We start from the raw sequence: 21,964 nt of genomic DNA on the forward strand, positions 1-21,964 counted from the left end.
TTATTCAGAACATGCCATTTTTGAGGGGAAAGCACTGGCATTTTCCTTGCCATCTCTATTTATCGTCCTAAAAAAATGGAGGGGTGATGCCAGATTTTGAAATAAATAAATAAATAAATAAATAAATAAATAAATAAAGACATTAAAGGAGATTCAAAGCCAATCAGAAAGGAGAAAGACTTGTGTTAAAGGCACTGTATCATTCAAAGCATTAAAGTTTATCGGAATTAAGCACACTCTTGGGTTTGCCACTGACCTCCTATAACTAACACTAAGCAATTACTTTGTGAATTACTCCCTATCTTATTTGAATGGAGAGACTAACATCTGTCAGTGTTTATGAAGTGCTAAAGGAAAAATCCACAAGCAGGTTAGAAAAAAAATAGTGTGATGCTTGCCAAGACTGAGAGGCTGAGAGCTGGTCCCCCTTCTACCAGACTAGAAATGAACACCTCACTCAGGAGTGTCTCTGGAGACCTTCTGGAGATGGATACAACCGGTATACTGAGACAGATCTAGCTGAGGGTAATTAAGAAGAAAAAATTATACTAATAAATATGCTTATGGGTAAACAGAAGGAGGAAGAAACTTGCACAGATCAAACCAGTCCAGAGTTCCCCATGGATTTTCGAATCTCTGGCGTAGACTTGCTTTCACAACAATTCAGACAGGCTTTTTGTTGTTGGAAAATGAGTGTGTATGCACGTAGATGTGGTGTCACCTGTCTCCTCAAGTTAGTTTACCTTGTACACTTGCAAGCAGTTCTGTGGTAATGTTGCTGTCAATGATAGTGTCATAGATCCACGCCATCACAGGCATTTTACAGAGCTGTGGCTGTACAAGGGGGCTGCACTGCTGCCAGAACTGTCAAGCACTGGCCAACAGAAGATAAGACTTCTGAATAATCTTAATACACATTAACGTTAGAGGTAGGAGAAAAAAATGATGTTGTTTTATCATCCCTGCCCATCACGCACAGCTTAGGGCAGTCTACTGGTTGCAGCTCAGTGAAGTATAGGTTTAACCTGGGAGGTGATCTGCGGTCTTTCCAGCTCAAACAAAGAGTTGGAATCTCCATAGTCACTGGAAGTCATGAACTTGTGAGGAATTTCATGTGCAAGCTCCTACTGGCATCCACAGTTTGATACCAAAGGTACAAATTAAAAATTACAAAAAGGAAAAAAAAAAAAAAAAAAAGCTATGTTTTTGGGCTCTAGGACATTGCTGACTCAGAGCAAAAAACTCTTCCCAATTTACCAGTGCTTCGCTGACTCAGAGCAAAAAACTCTTCCCAATTTACCAGTGCTTCTTCTTGCAGGAATCTGAGACATCCCCCCCTAGGGACTGTGCCAAGCACTAGGGAAAACTCTGCTTAAGTAAAAAAAACTCTGCTTAATGAGGAGCTCATTACTGGTGCTGTCTTTACTCAGATAAGGGCCTCAGGATTAGCTCCATAACTTCTGCCGCAGCTTTAACCATGTATAAACCATACAGTTGGTATATTTATTTTTTATGATCAGCTATGTATTATAGGTGCACTTCTACCAAAAAACAAAAAGAACAACAAAAACACACCTTATTTTAGCCAATATATATTCATAGTTTGTTCAAATAGATTCAATTCTGAAGCAGGCAGATTTTTTTATTTATTTATTTTTGTGTAAAACCATGTATAGTCGCAAAAGAAATAGAAAAATGCATGCGAATAGAATGGGCTAGTCACATGTATTTCAGATGATGGGTTCTACTATTTTCATTCTGATGCTAGTTGAGCAAAAGTACTAGGGGAACATTGTCTGTAAAATACTACAAGTTTCAAGGTTGATAGGCCTAGCTATAAATTTATCATTGATTGTCTCATGCTTTTCTGAACCTCTTTTTACAATCTCACTTATTTATCAGTGTTTATTTCCTGGGTGTAGGTTATAAAATTCTTGGTGTGGAATGGCTCTAGTTTTCTGTTTGTACGTACCAGCTCTGAACTGGTGCCATTTAGTGCTACTGGAATGCACCTAGCAAAAAAAGCTAAAAGTTATTTATTGCAATTCAGTTGATAAAGAGGATCAGTCAATGTGGATTAAACCTTACCTCGTTTTTGGTAGACACACACATACACACACACATATATATATATATACATGCATGTACAGATGAGTAGTACAGATAGATATACTACACACATATATACTATATATCCATACACACATAGTGTTACAGTGTTATATAGACATAGTGTTATAGTAAGAAGGCCCTCATTGTTTTTAACTAGTTATAGTTGCAGAAGATCAATCCCAATACATAATATAATGAAGTTAATTGGTCCACTCATTGTTATGAACCACAGTGCCATCACTATAAAATCCCATATTTTTTGTAAAGGATTTTTATTCAGGGTGAATTTAAAAGTCAATGTCCTTTACTAGGATTGAAGCAGCTTTCTGATATCACTTGTTTATTTAGCTTTTACACAGAACATTCTTACTTATTGTTTTGCAATAAGCTCTGTATAAAACGTTGAGTAATCCACTACTGAGCTAAATGTTAGACTCCAGCCTAATGTGCTTCTCAAAGGAATACATTAACTCAGAAGGAAAGACAGTATTATTACAAGCTATGCATTTGACCTACCTTTACAGTGCAGTAAAAAATGCCTATTCATGGGGCTAAACTTTGCACTGAAGTATGTGCACTGGTCTTTCAGGAAGTTACACGAGAGGCACTGACGATTCAATGATCCCACTGTTGATACACTGGGAAAAACAGACAAACAAAAAACATCACAAACATTTTCCATCGGAATAAAATACAATAAACCAAGAACTAGCTTTTCAAAGTGACAGAATTTGTTTCACTCCCAAAACCTGCCAAACTATCACCATCTTAGTTTGTGCATGATGTAAACTGTTTTCAAAGGATTGAGTGAATTACCATTCTATAAACTCGGCAATGTGGATAGGATCCAAAACCTACCCAAAGCAAGACTGGGGTTTCAATAGCTAACAGTGCCCTGGAATAACAACATTAGCAGGACACCATGAAAACCGTCATTAACTTCAGATTTAAGCACTGAGGTTTGCGTAAGGAGAAGTTTTTTTTTTTTTGTGTGCGTGGTTTTTTTTATCTGTATTTGGAAGATTTTCATCAGTTTTAAAAACACAGACATATTACATAATTGCCTTTTAGTCCAGCTATTTCAATGGTTTTAAAGTGCCAGTGAAGACATAAGCGTAAAAACTTTTTGTGAAAATAGTTTCCTTTTTTTTTTTAACATAAAATATCATCAGCTTTTCTAGTTTTGAAAAATTCTGATTCTTTCCTTCTTACAGCTTAAGTGTACTCATTTTTACATAGTCTACCTAACCCCCAAAGCAACAATTATGTCAGTTTAGCACTTGTGGCTTGGGATGAAGATGCTGTTAACATAGCCACATGTACTTCTTACCTGTGCAGCTGTCTTCCTCTTGGAGATTCTTCAGTGCTTAAGAAATAACTGCACCCAAAAGACGAAGAAAGTTAAACTCAGTTTGGTAAACAGTCTGATCTGGGTGACGCTTAGATTGGTGCAAGACATAATTACAATTATTTCTTTTTACATGAGAAACTCCCAAGAATAAATTAAAATTTTGTATACAGAATAGTTATTTCAGATGTTATATGATTTCATATCAAAACAGCAATAAACATAGTATTTCATGGTTTCTGTTCAATTTCTGTAATATCCAGGAGTTCCAGTACCAACCAGGACCCATTTCTGCACATAACAAATACAGAACAAAAAGTTCTTCCTTCACTGCAAGAGTTTGCAATAGAAATCCAAGCAGCAGAAAAAGGTCACATTGAAATTATATCATAAAATACAATAGGCATTGTGATACCCAAAAGCCTTTTTGAGCTGTAGACTCTTTCTTCTACCTAGAGACAGAAGCTAGCACCCTGGGGAATGCTTTACAGGCAAGGTTATTTGGGTGGAAAGCGGCTTAGTAGAGCTGCTGCAATAATACCAAGGCAAGTCCTTGGTGTGTCCCAGATGACATTCCCAAAAAGCTTCTGCTTGCAAGGCAGAAGGAGGGTAAAGAAGTCCTCTCAGGTGGTCGAGACAACTCACCTGCAGTCTGCCATCTCTCTGCAGGCTGAGCGCACCCTGTGACTCTGGAGATGACAGGCACTGTTGCAGCCACAAAAGGTTCTTGCTGAAATATCATTTACTTCAAAGAAAGTCAGGATTGGACATGTGTATTTATTTTTTGCTGTGTGCAGATAGATACAAAGGCTCACCAAGATTCACTAAAGTCATCTGGGGCCTTCAGACGTTGCGTGTCAGTTCTTTACTGCTCCCAGGAATCACCAGTTATGTGGTGCATTTCCTTTCCACTGTAATACCAAGTGGAGCTTTGGGAAAATTTCTCTTTCTTTGAAAGATCTGGGTGAAAATCATGGGTTTGGATAATGCTCTCCATATCATTCGATGTTAAGAGTTTGAGTCAGATCATCGAAGTCCAGAGACTTCACATGGTAACCAAGCAAGCTGGAAAACTTTAAGTATTTGGGGTTTTATCAAGTACTAAAAATTTGGTATGACTTGATTTTCTGGAACCCAGGAAAAGGCCACAAAAATGTTATTACTGCTGCATTGTGCATTGATTTCTTGTATTTAGAAACCATAATGAGGCAACTGATTTCACAGTATGTTCTTTTTCCTTCTGCATAAAGACACACACAGCAATACCCTGGCAGATAAATTGTCTTACAGCTGCATTTTATGTACTCAGGAGTGTACAATTTATGATAATGCTCAAAAATGAAAGAAATATTGTTGATTAATTTTAGATACACTATTTCCAGTTAAATGGATTCCGCTTTAATAACTCAGATATTTTTATAAACAGACAAAGAGAGTAGTGCTTACATCTTTTGAGTATTTTCATCATATGCCAGGATTTTAATAACTTCCCAGTTTCCTGATGTCAGGTGTCTCACACTGATCTGTTCACTTTTAGCCTGGAAAGAGATGGAATATATTAACTTTCATCTTACTTGTTACATTTTTCCTTGCCTAGCAGGATTGTTTGTGCATGTCATTACTGATTAGAGCTTTTTAATCTTTAATGTACAACATCTTTAATTCACAAAATCCACATTTTGACAGGCTGAACTTTAAGTATCCTTTCTCTCCCATATATAAAGTTTTCAAAGCCATTAATATCAACACAGTTTCCATCACAATTTTTCTTTCAGTTGCCCATATGCCAACAGACGATAGAATTCCTATATTTCAAGCTAAGGATCTTGCCACTGCACATATTTTATTTCTCTTATTTTTTTATTTTTTTTTTTCCTTTACAGTGGCATAGTGGGGGAATCTGACTCAGACTCCTCTAACCCAAACTCTGCACCAGGGTGTGCTCACTAAGCTTTCGTGTTTATTGTCTGCTTGTAGCAAGCTAAGATTACCGAGATGCTGTACCAACAGCACTGTCATAGAGATTTCCCTGCCTCCCTCCATGAGGAATGCAATACACCAACACGGACACAGAAGTTCACAGGATCTACATCTCATCAAAATCCCTCCTCCAACAAGCACTCTGCAGAAGCCTCTGTCTATCTAGGGTATATAAGGAGAGTTTAATAGCCACTGAATTTTGGCTATTGAACCAAATCCTTACAAGTTGGGTGCTTGCTCCCTCTCATAAATTGTTTCTATCTAATGAAGAATGTGACAGCATTTTTTCCAGCAAATGCACCAGGAACTGAATTAGGAAGCAACAGGATGCAATGCATATCTAACCTGAGGCAAACCCAAACTCTCTGGCAGCAAGCAGCAGCAGACTCCTCACCACACACAGGTTAAAAACCATGAAAGCTAGAGAGTGAGAAGCTCACCTGAAGGTGATTGAGAATGAAAAAGGTAAAATTCTTGCTTGGGCTGCTGCCTATTAAAACTTTACTTCTTACTGTATTACAACATAAACACACTTCAAGTGTTTTTCTGTACTAGGCCTGGATATAAAAACTCCTAGGTTTTCAAATTCAAGAAAAACTTTGTAAAGAAAAGAGGTAATACTTCAGCTTATCTTTCAGCCATACTGGGTGAAACTTCCAGAATTACACAGGAGGTCAGATGGAGGGTCTAATGGTGCTGTCTGGCCTTACGCTCTGTGAACTTGGAGCACCAATCCATACCTGATCACAGTGGCCACAGTGGTTATGTGTCCTACAAAAATCATAAAGCCAAACACTTTTTTTTAATACCTCTATTACTCAACCATATCCTGTAAACTCTGAGCTCTACACCATCAGCAGCAATACCTAGAAAGCAGAAGATACTCAAGGACTCCTATGAGACATGCCTGGTAATGGCAAAGCAAAAATGTGTCCCTTAGAAGTGCTCTGTTTTCTAACAGATACTCGAGGAAGAAATGGCCTAGTAACTGACAAGTCTTGCCAGTACCAACTGAATTCAGGATGCTGTACTAGGTGCTGTACATATGTTTATGATGCTGGCTCATGAATTCAGAAAAGTTCTGACAATCAGTGACGTCTCCAGGAATGACTAAACTACCAGTTTATTATTAGTGACTGTTTCCTTTCTGGAAAGAAACGAGCTGCACATACTGAAAGAGATATTTAAATACGAAAATCACAGAATCTAACAAGAAACAACAATAAAAAGCCCAGCCAAGTGTTAATAAACATGGTTATTTTTTAAGGTTACAGCCATGATACATAATTTATGAAGCTTGCAGGAAGTTCTTGCCTTGATCCATTAGAGTCACTTTATAATTCTTCTCTTGTGGTCAGAAAAAAGACTTTCTAGAGTTGTAAAAGCCCAACTAAGAAATTTCTGGATACATAACATATGATTCAATCCCATTTTGAGGTTAGTTTCTTTTAAATATTTCATAAGTTGCTAAAAGCATTTGAACATAATAAAATACACATCTAGCCCTCTGCATTCAGACAGTAAATAATCTATGATAGACAACAACCTTTAAACAGTAAACCTCCCCCTTCAAGAAGGTTTAATTAGATGCTTCTGCTAACCTGCTTTGATTATATCATTGACACACACTTTTCTAAAGTGCTAAGAAATGCAGCCCAAGAAAGACAGACCATCATTTGTTACTACTTGTGCTGAAGACTGACAAACAAACCCATGATTAAATGAATCTAAAGCAAGCCATTAAAATTTACTTTTGTCACTGTATGTACACTATATACGTGTTAAGTCATCGTTCGTGTTGGGTCTGTAAAATCATTTCAACTTTCCTGCAGTTTGAACTTTAACTTCAGCTGATTTCTGTTAATGAGCTGATATCTGTACCAAATAATACAGAGAAGTGAGACAAATTCCAACATTAACCGAGCTCCATCATGTTAAAAATGCGATCACGTGGGTACCAGCGGCCTGGTGGCTGCTTTACATTCTGCAGGGCACCCGTCATGCCACCGTGGCTCTCACAAGGTGTGACAAACATCTGATGGGACAACAGACTTTATGTGTAACGGTTAATATAATTTTTATGCCTCCATGTTTGCTTTAGAAATAATGGATAATCAGATTAATGCAGTGTGTAAAACACATCATATAAACACATTTCGAGTCCTCCATTGCTCTGTACCAGCCCCATTACCATGCAGAATGTTGATCATTGATGAATAACGGTTGCTACCTGCAATATCACATTTCCTTGCCTTCCTAGGAGCAGCTATATACTTAAATACAAATTTGACATAGGTGGTACAATTTAGACTTGTTTATTCATGATTATAGCAGTCAAAACAAATTTATTTTTTTTAATTATTTTTGGAGCTGCACAGGACTCAGGGATCTAATTCTGCCTACCAGGGTTAGAATACTAAACTCCTAATCATAAGCTTGACATTAAACATTATTGTACAAAAACATGCATTTAAAAGTATGTGTACATTTAATTATCTTACTGAATAAGAGTTGGCTTAATCTTTTGTTTAAATATTTTCACAAATTAGGATGAGGTTTCCTGGGTTCTTTAGGAGTAAAAATATCAGATTGTACAGGTTTAAGGAAAATTTTATTGTATCTGTAACGTCCTTGGGAATGCTGAAAGTTAATTATAAGATCTACATCATTATTATTATTATTATTTATTTTCTTTAAGATACTTATTCATAATATTCAGAATGAAGCCAAAATATGACCAATTGCTTTGTTCTGGTGTGAACTTTGTATTCCTTTAATACACCTTTACCGGATTCTCATCTGAGTTACTGTATTCTTTAGAAGATAGAATTTGACATGTCTTTGATCCCTTTTTTGTTCTCTGATTCTTCCTCAATATATTTACTCTAGTGAATGAGTATCTTCTTGCTTCTTCAGGTTAAAATTCCATTAAGGTTCTTTTGCTGTCTGCAGTATACTGTGAACATATTTCAGACTTAATAATGTTCACACCAGAACATTGTCATAAAGGGAGATAATAGAGCTGCCTGGTGCCAAGTCTGCTGTTTTGATGTTTTGGGTACCTTGATAATCCCTCCTGTGTCATATGGCTCTGCTAAAGCACCTGGATTAATGCTCTGCTGATTTAAATAGATGCCTTGGAGTGTTCTGTTCCAGGGCATAATTTCCTTTATTAGGTCATCACAACTTCATGCCAGTGACCTTCAAAGTCATAGTACAAATGTATCTTCTTTCAGATTCTTCTTTGGAGAAGCAGTGGCCCTGGGAAGTGGAAGCCACTGGAAAATATTGAGATGGGTAATAAAAGGGTCCTAATTTTTGCAGCATTGTAAGTTTTTGGTATTGCTTCCCTCTCTTGTTGTGTGCACACCCAGAATTCTGAATATTCCCAACCAAAATTTAAAATTATACATATATGTTTATAGTGTATAGAACGAGGGTAAAAAAAAAAAAAAAAAAAGTATTTCTGCAGGTCTCTTGAATTTCTGTGGCTATCAAACATTATTATTGACAGACAAGTTTAACAAGAAAACATCTCTGCTTGGCTATAGAGGCGCAAACAGAACATGAAACATTCCAAAGAGAATACTTTGGAAGTACTTCTCATTTACAGATCTTACATGCCACCATAGCACATCTGTAAGGAAAGAGAAAGAACTCCACTAATTCTGCAAGAAGTTCTGCACAGAGTGATAATCTGGACAGGATAAATGACCACATACATCCACAAAACCAATGTTGAGACTACGGAAGTGCAAAGTCTTTGCTTTGGTCAGATGTTCACAGTAAGAGTCCCACATAACCTCTGGGATATTAAAAATAACCAAAAACTTACCTGAACTAGAAACATGGCTATGTGGTGAAATTCACCCCGGCCTCCCTGCTTCACTGGCACAGTCATGAAGAATTTACTGCCATCCCTGGAGAAAACTGGTTCTTCGTTCTGTAAATATAAGATTGCTTTAGTTCATCCATCTTTCCATTACACATTTTAGATCATCCTGCTTTCAATTAAACTTTTTAAGAAAACATCATCGAGTTTCTTGATGGTTTGTTTTTGTCGTTTGCCATGCTCTTAAGACAAATGGAAAAAAAAAAAAACTTAGATTTTAAATATATTCTGCTAAGATTAAAAACAAAACAAAACAACAACAAACAAACAAACAACAACAACAACAACTGGTGGCTACAGCTACACGTAGCACATGCAGGTAGTTACTATTGTGTTTCCAGTAAAAGTTCCGGTAGTCTCACCCCTAATGCATTGCAATTTCCTAGGACACATTCTTTTACAGGCATGCAATCAGTGACAGAAATAAATCCTACTACGGGTGAAAAGAAAAAATGTTTCCAGGGCCTGGGCTCAGAAAAACTTTACCAAGTACACACTTAAGACTCATTAGTTTTGATAAAGTTGTATGAAAAAAAATATGCACATTGAAGTGGTATTCTGAATCGTGGCCTTACCATAAATTGTAGCCTGATGTGATACCATTTCTCCATGTCTAACTTTACACAGAAATATTAAAGGAAAACTGTTTTCTATAAAAGCATAGATTTTTAAAAAAATGATTTCTCATTTGCACACTGCAAAATGAAGCCTGAAATGTATTTTAAATAGAATGTATGTCATCCATTTATTGGCTGGCTCTTCTGAAGCTATGAAAATGGAACCATTTGCTGACATATTAGCTCAACATATTGTTCTGGGTATGAATTTAGAAATATTCCCATTCTTTCCACTTTTAGCCCATATGACCTCTAATCTTTGAACTCCTTTGTGCTTAATTTGATAAAATAATAACAATAAAATAAAAGACCACCACCAGAAACAACAACAACAAAATATCAGCAGAGTATATAGGATGTGTTGAAAAGGATTTGTTTCATCTATCTTTAGCCATCTAACACTTATGTAGGTACAGCTGGTTGTCCAAGTGCCTGCCAACTCAACACGAAGAGATCAGAAACTGAAGGGAACATTGCCTCTGAAACCCAGACAGGCGCCTCAGATCAATGGGCTGAATTGCTTTCTAGAAACGTGCATCTTATTCCCCCAACGACATGCTAAATAGCAAAATGTCTTGTGTGATGTTAAGTGACAGGATTCCCACTGCCAAAGAAGATGCCATTTGAATGTTTACACAGTCATTTCTATAATCCTCAGCTATAAAAGTAAAGATCCTAAAAAGTAGCAAATTTTAGAAGTATTTTAATAGCTTTTAAAGTATTTAAAGTATTTGAAATAGCTTATAAATAAATAAAAATGACAATGAAGCAATGAGAAAACACTTCTTTACTGTGAGGGTGACAAAGCACTGGCACAAGTTGCCCAGAGAGGTTGTGGAGTCTCCTTCTCTGGAGATATTCAAAACCTGCCTGAAAGCCATCCTGTGCCTACTTGGCAGGCGGGTTGGACTAGATGATCTTCAGAGGTCCCTTCCAAACTCAACCATTCTGTGATTCTGTGAATTACACATTATACACCCAGAAACAGCATTTATACCATACCTGTTTAGGAAGCCACAGGTCTGACTGCATTTCGTATTTCTATAAGAGAAAAAAATGGCTTTTATGGAATGGCCCAAAAATATTTCATACATTCAGCAAAAGGTCCTTAGCTATTTCATGCTTTTTTTCCTACTGTGTTACAATCTTCACATCTCTTCTTTGGCACTTACATAGAAATGAATGATAATTTAATTACAAAGTCATCTGCTTTATTCTGAGTTTTTGGTAGAACACCACAGGGGACCTAAGAATGCCTTTTTCAATCCTTTTTGATTAGCTATCAAGAAGCTTTATGCATGCAGTCCTATTTGTTTTTTACCTCTAGGCATCATCTGACAACTGGATATATTTTAGGTTCTTCATCAACACTGGGCAAACAGCCAGCATCAAACTCAGAGTGCAAGACCTTTAGACCTTTTGAAATCACAATCCCCTTCTTTAATGGTTTGTAGCTTGGTGTCAGTGACGAGGAAAAAAATAATTTTTTTTTTTTATTGGTCATGCTCATATTTTAAATCATGCTACCTAAAAAAATAATAAAAAATTATCGTGTACACATTGGAAAAAATGTAGAATGTATGTCAACTGTTGTGAATTGTCACAGTCACACTGAGGTAATGAACATTTCTTAGCTATAGAAGCATCTGTACATACATGGCCTGAAAAATGAAAAAGCTGTGGCTACTTTCACATCTGTTTTTATACAGCATTTTTTGGAATTGAGAACATGCAAAATGATTTTAAAAGGGTTTACAGTTGAAGAAAATGTTTAGAAATGTTAAGAATTGAAATCAAGTGCCATGATAGAAGGTTATAATCCCACATTATGGCCTTTGCTCATCCATTACTGAATTCAGAAGCATCACCGTATCCTAGTAGATGCAGCATAAGCACAGCCCAGGGTTACAAACACAAGCCCTGTCTGAGCTGTGCTCACTGCACTGCTGGCCTTGCTCACCCACCTCTAAGGCCCTTCTCTGCACTTTATTTCTTCTGGAGTGGAATTTCTCTATCCCTCCCTCTTATATTATGTCCTGGATTACAGGTCCCTGGATACCTACTTCGGATAAATCCAATTGACCTTGGAGCACATAAGGGTTTCCTTTCAGAAACAACTGCTCACAGTGATTCACTTAAATCACTTTCTTAAACTGACTTTCTTAAAAAAATAGATAAAGAAATAAAGGACAGAAGACTCACAGGAACCAGGCAGCAATCCAATCAACAAATATCCATGTTCACAACTTTACCCCATGGTCTAGGGACTAATGATCAGTTTCTGAGTCAGGAAAAGCAGCCTGCACTACGCAGCAATACTGCATAGAAGCAACAAGCTTAGAACTGATCCCTAACGCTTTAACACAAGTGACTTCAGTAGCAGACAGATGAGAGCCTTTTGACTCAGAGGCCAGACTTAGACATACATTAATCACTCATAAGCATCTACACTTCCGAATTATACCCCCTACTTCGGAGCATCTGTTGTTACTGATATTAGCATGGATAGGCAATATTTATACTTTTAGCTGGTTTAGGGAAGAGACTATGACTCAGAACGGAAAAGTGCCCAGCTGCATTCAAGTTGCGAGAGTGACTGTGAAAATGGAGAGAGGTACTGAAAGATTGTCAGATGTCAAAATCTGGGTCAAAGGATGTGATGAGGCTGAACTCAAATAGAAAAAAGTATTTCAGCTCGGATTATTCTCCAAACTGAAATATCCCTATTGTTTTTCCATTTTATTTCTTTAAAGTTATTTAATTCTGCTGTTGAATTTGCAGGAATTATCAACATTTTCATGTTTTCCTTAAACGTATGTAAGCTGTGAGAGACAGAAAGATCTGAGATGAAACTCTATGGGGGAAGAGAGGAGAAATCAGACAGCATGAAAATATCTGGAGGAAGTCAAGCTTGCCACTGCACTAGCAATATCCTTAGTACATGATGTTCAGCAAATGCAGTTTCCACTGAAGTTAATGAATGAACAAAGCTGAGTAATTCTGAAACTGTCACTCAAAGTTGCTAATTGCATAAAATCATTTCACCAGATTTGGAATTTTCTCACATCTCTATTTCCTCTCTGTTGACTAATTACATTGAGCTTGCAACTATGGCATCTGCAAACTGATTTCCAAAAATATATTTTTTTTTTCCTGAATATGAAAACAAAATGCAGGAAGAAACTTTGAAAGGAAAACTTGGGAAAAAATCTGACTTACCCTACTGCAAGCCCCAGTTGTTGTTTCACAGACTGTAAGGATAGAGATATTCTGAGGTCTGTTTAACCATCTGACCACAGCCTTGGTGTTGCTTACCCATTTCACCATGGTGATGTAATATTCCCTAAGTAAACAATGAAAACAAAATGTTCAGATCGATCCTATTTCAGATTAGACATTAAAAAGACATACAGTTCACCAAATACTGAATAAAAAAGTATGGATGTATTTGTACTGCATGACAGTATCAGCACTAAGGGGTGGAGATAAAAACAAAACAAAACAAAAAAAAAATGCCCACCGTCTGTGTTCCTGGAGGCAATAAGCAGGAATGCTCAATCCTAGTATTCTGTTCCCCTGGGATATTTGTAGTCTGTTAGCACCTCCTTCTCAGACATTTCTAATACATAAACTGTACCAACTGGAAACATATACTTGTGTAACATATGTCTGCAAACACACATAAGCCACGTACTTGTTGGCCAGCTTAAAAAGCAACACTAAATTCCAACAGAAAACAGTATTTTCAAAATTGCTTCAGAATATACATATTTTTGCAAAAGAATCCAGTCCAGAAAAAAAAGTCTGAAATGGGCAGGTGAGATCACTTTAGAATGTCACATTATAAAATAACAAGTATTTTATTATAAGACCTCCACAGAAAACAAAGTCTCATTAAGTGTCCATGCGTGTCAGCTTCCATTTTATCAAATTGCTCATAACATCGGACAAATTGTCTGTCCCTCCAGGCCTGCAAAGCAAGGGAGGCTTCCTAGTTAGGGGCTAATGGTATGGAGTATCTGCCTCCTTCCCCCTCTGCAGTCACACCTTCATAAGGCCGGTGACTGTGCGTACAGAAGCCTGAAGACAGCCAAAATGATACGTTCAAAACACATATTTTCATGTATTTTAAGAACTGCCTTTTTCTCCCTGTACTTCAGTACCACTGACAGCATCCACAAGATAAACAGCATCCACTGACCCCAGTGCCTGAATTATCCCAGAACCAAATTTTACAAAACAGAGCCTGAGCATTTCCATTCAAAAAAGTCTGCAAGGAGGGAAGGAAACAGGAGATTTAATCATTCAGAATGCAGCTGATATAGTAACTAATTGTCCAAATCAAACCATATCATCATCTTCCATCACTGACATAAACTCCGTGATCACTGAAGTGAAAGCAAAAGATCATTTAATTTTTTTTTTCTCCCCTCTCATCAACTATGCATACAAATGTGTTCAAATGTCAATAAATTAGGACTTGGTCTATCAGGAGTGTAGTATGGTGTATATATATGTAACAAAACACATCCTCCTGAAATTAAATACTGCCTCCAGGTAATATTCCTTTATAATTCACAAATTTCCAGTTAACTTGTTTCATAGACACAGTGCGCATACACATACAGAGCAGTGGTGTTGTTGCCCATCAATAGATGTAACCTTGTCAAACTCTGTAGCAAAAAATCATGTTTTATTAGACTGACTGCTACAGTTGAATATAAACAGAGAAGCCTTCAGGACAAAACATGTTTTAGTTCTGAGGAAGCTGCTGTCTGTATCTCCAAACTTATTAGGTTGTTTTCAACTAATCTATTGTTCTAGTAATGAAAATAAGCTCTCTCTCTCTTTCCCTCCAGGCCCAAATACACAAATGGACAGGGATTACTAGATCTAGAACCTCTGCATTTGTACATACACAAAGTTTCCTCACAACATCACTTTAAAGAGACTACGACTGCTTTCTGGACAAAGGACTGAGGCAAATCATGAAATAAAAACTACACTAGATCCTCAGTCTGAAACCATTTAACTAGGTGCTCCACAGTACTTTGCACGTTCAGAGCACAACTTCCATTCCTCTTCAGGAGCATATCTCAAGTCAGACTGATCAGTCAGTACTGATGGAGCTTGTACAGGACTCACTTTATTGCAAGTTGGGTTTAATCAGGCGATGCATAAAAACAAGAGCTTCAAAACACCTTGACCAGACTGAGAGATATTCCTATTTTATAATTAGATATAAAATTCCACATTTTATATCTAAATCTGTTGCTTGGCTTCAAATTAGCCTAGGGCAATTAGATAAGACAAGCAATCTAAAGAAAGTACAGCTTTCCCTTAGGAAACAGGAACATAAAATGTATACAGCCAGTGCAACAGAAGGAGCTGGAACACCTGACAAGAGCCGTGGAGGTGCTGCAACACCAAGACAGGTGACCTCTAGGGGCCTGAAGGGGATGGAGTTTATTCAGTGACGGAAAAATCTCCAACTGTAGCTGCTAAGAAAGCAAATGCTTTTCCTGACCGTACAACAATTAGATTTTTTTTGAAGACTTGTAACGTGGTAAAATCTGGACTCATTTTTCAGTACTGATAAAAAGCACGTTAGATATCAAAAGTGTTTATCAGCATTTGCCAAACTTGAAGTCCCCCCCCCCCTTTTTTTTTTTTAATCATTCTTTCTTATAGAATGTTTTTCATTTATTTTGATTATCTCAACTGAGATAATCACAGTTCTGGGGAGATAGTTGAGCAGTTTGCTAAAACATTTAGCATCACTCAAGAGTGTTCAACACGTGTTGTTTCACTTGTAAGTAGTGGGTCTTGTTCAGCCCCATGTACAGAACTTGCATTTCTTTCCACTGAACAGAAAAGGGAATAATCAATAAATACCTTGGCACTGCGTGGGAAAGCTTCAATAAAAAAGTCTGTGAATATACTTTTATCTTGCAGTCTTTGGCTGAATATATTAGAGCGATTTGCTAAAAGGTATGGTAGTGAATTAATCCTTTACATTAACCTTGTGAGGTAGGCATTGTTATTGCTAAGTTACAGAAGAAAGGAGGGAAAGAAGCTTGAAAGAAGTGACTAGACAGCATATCGAAGAAAAAGTGAAAACAAAACCCTGTTTTTTTAATAACAAATTGCCCCGTTGCATCTTTCCCACATGAAGTTAGAATCAAATAAGCTTTCTTTTCAATAGCAAGGCTGCCAGAAATATAAAAACCTTTAGGGATTCATAAGCTGATTTCTACTAGACGTACATAAATACCCAAATAATTTTGTAGATTTAGAAATGCATAGATACAGAAAAAAATAGTGAGGGTTGGAAGACTGTTATTTATGTGAGCTGAATTTATTAAGTGTCTCCAGTTCCATTACAAAAGATTAATTAAAAATCAATTAAAATGTTTGAAATTTGCCATACAAAATCCAAAGGGTCTGACTATATTTCAGTCTCTTTAAAAGCAGGCATATATGAAATCAGAATGGAATATATGGAATCAGAATCATCTACCATATTTTTAGGCTTTGAAACTTTACTGGAAAAAAATAATAAAAAGGACTAACTTAATTTCTTAAAGTGCCTTTTAAAATGACATGGTCAGCAGTGTCTGGGAATACTGCAGAGCCAATGCAGTTTCCTCACAGTGGCTGAGTACAGAGAAAGTAAACAGCAGATGACCTCCACACTGAGACTTTCGAGAGCCAATGCACAGTTCTAGTAGAAAAATCTTTTCATCATGTGTGGAGGCACAGCTGTAATCTAGTAAATCAACTACCTTCTTTAATGTGGTATTTCACGTTTTCTCTGTATTAATGATTTCCACTTTGTAAAAAGAAAGGTGTTTTTCTTCTCAACGGGTCTAAAATCTAGCATGGGGTTTGAAAAATCATCCTACATAATTTGTTAATATCATATTATCAACCTTTTATCTAAATATCATGAGTTACTAAGATTCTTCAGGTGTCCTAAATTACAGTGGTTTGAACTGACCTCTTGCACATCACACTGTTTTTTTTTCAAGATTTGTTGCAGAAAGTATTAGCTTTCCAACTGGAACTTCAGGAGCTAGTGGCGTATGAAGACACACACATTTCACCTCATTTCTATATTGGCTTTCTAGCACTAATGCAGTACAAAATCATGTTTGCTACTGAAGAAAACATAACGTAATTGTACACATGGAATAGAAATACCAAAGGGATACCTGAAATTGCACAGAATACAACCACGTTAAAAGAAAGTCTGAGAATCTTTTTGTGATATTATCAGTGCACAGTAGAATAAATTTCTCCACAGAATAAAACATTAAGGAGGAAATTTAAAAATTTGCCACAGCTTGGGCAGAGCTGTTACTTTTTAGGGCTATAAATAATAGAAGCCCCATTCCCTACCCATTTGTGTTGTTTCTCTGAGTTGGAGTATATCTGTCCCATAATAGGAGTTGGTAATGACTTGTGCATTATATATTTCCAAAATGTGTCTATCCTGAAAGATCCACAAAGCTATATATGACGGTGTTCCCTTCCATTTGATTGTGAGAAGCTATTAGAAAGGCAGTGAGAGGGGAAAAAAAAAAAAAAAAAAGACCACTGAAAGTAGTTACTACTTTCATTTAAAAAGCTAATACTTTAAAAAATTCTCCCAACCATTATAGAGTCCAAAGACTTCCACTCTAGAAAGGTCTGTTCAAAGGTCACTCCTCATACCTGCATATACATTGATATATGGATACGTGTGTATGTATTATATATGATGACCTGACACAGGTCGCTTGTGACCAAGAGTTACTCAAATCCAGTCAAAATGCAAAACTGGCAGTATACCTAGCTTGCACCCATTTTTCTAAATTTTATAGAACAGGAGTTATACCGCTAAAATAAAGATGAAACTATTTTTTTCCAGGTTTAAATAGTTTTACTCAGCCTTCTGACAAAGCAGCAAACCTGAAATTTGAAGGAGTATCACTGCATATCAGAGAGAGCAGAGAACATGAATATTATTTAAATTAAACTGCTGAAAAACCTTTATAAAGGACTCAAAAATCTGGTGAATATGCCCCTTCAGGATCACACCAGAAATTCCACAAACTGAGATAGTGTTCAGTTTCAAGACGCAAAAAAGGTTTTAAGATATCAATATTAATTTGTTTGATTTTACTTTTATTTTCAGCACTTTAGGGAGCAAGAATGGATCTGAAAAATGTGAAGTGAAACCATCACATTTTCAAGATTATTTTTTTCCTTGGGGATTTACATACTGCTTTCTCATTTCACTTCTTCAAATCTTCTGACATTTAAAGTACCATTTTAATGCTGTTTAAGAGAGTGAAGAGGCTAACCTTGGTAGCAGAGAATCTCTTTAAAATCTTATACTAGCATTTTAATTAATGAGGTGTTAGCAAACAGCAGGAGATTTTATTCTGTTTTTCAGCAGTAGTGCATCAACAGAAAGAAAATACTTCAAAATGCACAGTGCAGTCAAAACAGTTCCTTTCACTAGCACAATCAGTAAGCATTCTAGCTGACATAAATAATTGCAAGACATAATTCACTACTGTATTATTCCTGCACTGTTTGGATACCTTAATTTGTGCAGAAGAAAGCTAAACCAGCTTAAAATAGGTGGCGATCGTTGTGAATCAGTACCCACTGTTACCATCCTGATTGCTTTGGGAACAGTTACTGTAAAATCTTTTGGCTTTTGTAGGAACTGCAAGAAGAACAACCTATATGCAGAGGTTTTTTTTTTTTTTTTTTTTTTTTTTTTTTTTAGCTAGCAGTGGCCCATCATTTTCATGATGAAAATCTTTCTTATTTCTTTTTCTTCCCCACCTGAAAATGCCTGGAGAGAAGAGAGGAAGTGGTACTTCCCCTGCCCTTAGACCTCAGCTGTACCTGGACTGTAGCACCTCTTTGATTATTGCTATCGTATAACAGGTTAGGGTTAGAAGATCATTAGCATGTGCACTGAAATCACAGTGGGAATTTCATCAAGATGTCTGCAATTCTACAAATTGGAATATGCCTAAGGGAAAGGATGAACATTTTTTTGCCCTTAAAGAAAAGTTTCGAGGGACCTCAAATGAGGACAGGTAACCAGGAGCTCAGCTTAAGATAGTAACTTTAGCAGGAGAGTTACCATTTACAGCCAGACCTCTTTACAAGTGCTCTTAAGTAAAAGGGACTCTTAAATTGGCTCCACGGTCCTGAAGCACAGTTTCTCCTGATGACCCCACTATCAGGCACAGCACAGCCCTTCTTTCAGTCTACCTGGTGGCATTGCATCTCACCCTCTGCCACCTCCCTGCATCCATCAGTTATAGGTTGAAACAAAACTTTCCAAAACCTACCAGACTTAAAAAGTTCAGAATATTCCTCTCTAAATGACAGAACATCCTGATTACATGTTCTGTGGTACAATTCTACATTCTGCAACTCCATTTCACAAACTGAAAGCAACAAGTTGGCACACAGCAAGTAAAGGCAAATGCCATAACAAGCTCAGAACCACGGCAGCATTCAGACCCCTTGGCAATATCTTCGGATTCCTAATTTCATATATTTCAAGAGAATTGAAGCTTCTCAGGACATCAGAAGTGAGCAAATTCCAGGTCCCTGAGTTTCCTAAGAGGAGCATCAATCCAATACATCTGTATTTTATTTCACCATCATTATGTCCAGTCACGAGAACAAAGATAAAGTGCATTCCAATCAAAAGTAAGTGTTGTGCTGAAGTAAAAAGGCAACAATTAGCCTGAGTCATGTTAAATCAAACACAAATTCCACCAAACAATGAAATTAAATACCTGGATTTAAAGCTGTCAGGTGGCATCAGTTCCAGTGTATGTGCTGGTCCATAGAGATTAACTACAAACAGCTTTACTGTTGGGTTTGTTTGACCTGCCTTTGGAAAAAAATATATAAAAATAGGAGCTTTAGTGGCACTGAATCAGTGACAGCTAAATAGGTTCAATCATTAACATAATAAAGTATGTTTACAATAAAGAGAAAGCTCTGAAAATAAAAAATCACAGCCATACAAATTACATAGATAAAAATGTGAAGTATTAATCGCATCGTTCTCTCACTGTCCTTTTACTTCGGCAGATCTTCTGACCTTCTGGTGCAGAGCAAGGGAACAATGCTGAAAGTAGTTTGACCCTGTTCTGTAAAGTCAGCTGCAAGAACAGCCAGCTCCTAAAAGAGCAGTCAGACCCAGCCTGCAGCAAAGCCTTTTCCAACCCCTATTGCTCTTTTTCCAAAAGACTACTCTTCTTCCAATTGAGATAACATCCCTCCTCTTCCTCCATCTCTTTCATTATCAGTTTCCCCAGGACTTCCTCCCCTGGCTTGCTGAGAAGAAAATCTCTGGTTTTGGTACTGTTCAGGACCCTGTTGTTTTGGCAAGCTAGCTCGAAGAGAAACAAAACACTTATTGCTAAAGGAGAATAAAATGGCAGTTTGATATATATACAACAGGAAGACCTTGATAAATCCTGAGGATCTATAGGAAGCCAGGACTCGTCCTTCTCCCAGTAACACAGCTCGTTACTAAGCGGTTCTTGAGATGAAGAGAAAGGACTGGTGACAGAAAGCAAGGCACTGCAGGACTGGCAAGAATATACTGCTAGTCCCACATCTCCCACGCAAGCCTCTTTTTTGTGAAAGACACAGGAGTCACACAACTGCATTGTCTCTTTAGGATACAGGGAACGACAAGTGTGTGCTTCAATGGAAACAAGCTGTTAATATTGGAAGGGAAGGTAATCATATTTAATCATAATAACCTACAAAGCTGTATATCAGACTCTTCACAGGGATATTTACAAATGCAAGAGGGCTTGGTTGAAATATACCCACACGTTTCCTTTAGAAAGTGGACTTTTCTCAAAATATAGACAGTCTGAATGCTGTGTACACTTATTTCTGAGTGGTATGGGGGAGAAGAAAGTGGATATGTGTATTTTTTCTAGTGCTTAGAAAAGTTTAGAAAATGGATTTAACTAGATTCCTGGACTTTCATTCATAAAAACTTTAAAATTTGCCTGAAAGAAACATGGTCTTTCAAAGGCATCCTCCACATGAAAGAGAATATACAGATGCAAAACTGTGGAAGAAAACCACTGACAGATCAAGTCCTTACTACACAACTGCTACCTCCTTTTATCATTTGAACTGTACATTGTTTGCACAGTGGCATCCAAGTACTCCCACAGGGAGGGCTGCCAAGAGTAACTCCTATCTCCTGTATGAGTACAAGTTGTAGAGAGACCCTCTAAAGCATGCCTTCACAGTGGGCACAGCCAGATCCTGGGCACGAAGCACCGAAGCCTGGCCCAGCTGTGGCACCGGGTGGCTGTGGCACGGGACTGCCCGTGAGAGGTCCGCTCAGCACTGTCCTGCCCCAATGCGCTGCCTCTGCTGCAAACAGCCACGGTGTGTCTTAACAGCCAAAAAACACATACGGGTGGCTTACACGTGTAAAGGGCAGTGTCGTGACATGGGATCGGGGACTGAAAATGGGGCGAGAGTTGGTACCACTAACGGCAGTTCTGGATCCTTTGGGCAGGAACTGCCCTGTGATTACCCAAAGCAATGGGATGTGCACTCACAGCCCTTGCAGGGCACACAGCAACGGTCATTTTGTATGTTTTTTTGTTTGTTTTGTTTTTTTGAGAACATCAGATATTGCCCCGGTTATGCTCACAGGGCCTCAGATCAGCTACAGCTCTACAGCAGTACTATCAAGCTTCTGGCTTGATGCAAGCTCTGTCCCAACAGCTGGGGAGGTCCCGGGGGTCACAGAGCAAACACCAGCAGTGCACGTGGTGTGCAATGGACTCAGGCAGCTGAAGGTAGTTGTCCTACACAAGCAGCAGACTCTCAAATTCACACTTTTCCCTCTACAATGAACGGACTCTCAGCAATCTAAATTGCATAGGCATTGTATAATAATAATAACAACAACAACAACAACAATAATAAATTGTTCAGAAGTGAAAGAAC

At 37.5% G+C, this 21,964-nt stretch overlaps 1 protein-coding gene across 5 annotated transcripts in view; it reads right to left on the reverse strand.

The window, feature by feature from the left end:
* DPP10 (dipeptidyl peptidase like 10) overlaps positions 1–21,964 on the reverse strand; it is a 492,868-nt gene that overhangs the window by 27,728 nt on the left and 443,176 nt on the right. For all 5 annotated transcript variants that reach the window (XM_048079610.2, XM_048079611.2, XM_048079609.2 and 2 more), the window contains exons 10-16: positions 19,765–19,862; positions 13,169–13,292; positions 10,952–10,990; positions 9,276–9,383; positions 4,907–4,998; positions 3,443–3,490; positions 2,629–2,750 (exon numbers count right to left, since the gene is read on the reverse strand). In XM_048079610.2, coding sequence (XP_047935567.1) covers positions 2,629–2,750; positions 3,443–3,490; positions 4,907–4,998; positions 9,276–9,383; positions 10,952–10,990; positions 13,169–13,292; positions 19,765–19,862 — 631 coding nt within the window. The remainder of the gene's footprint in view (positions 1–2,628; positions 2,751–3,442; positions 3,491–4,906; positions 4,999–9,275; positions 9,384–10,951; positions 10,991–13,168; positions 13,293–19,764; positions 19,863–21,964) is intronic.

This window comes from Anser cygnoides, chromosome 6, assembly GCF_040182565.1.
Source record: "Anser cygnoides isolate HZ-2024a breed goose chromosome 6, Taihu_goose_T2T_genome, whole genome shotgun sequence".
Taxonomy (NCBI): Eukaryota; Metazoa; Chordata; class Aves; order Anseriformes; family Anatidae; genus Anser; species Anser cygnoides.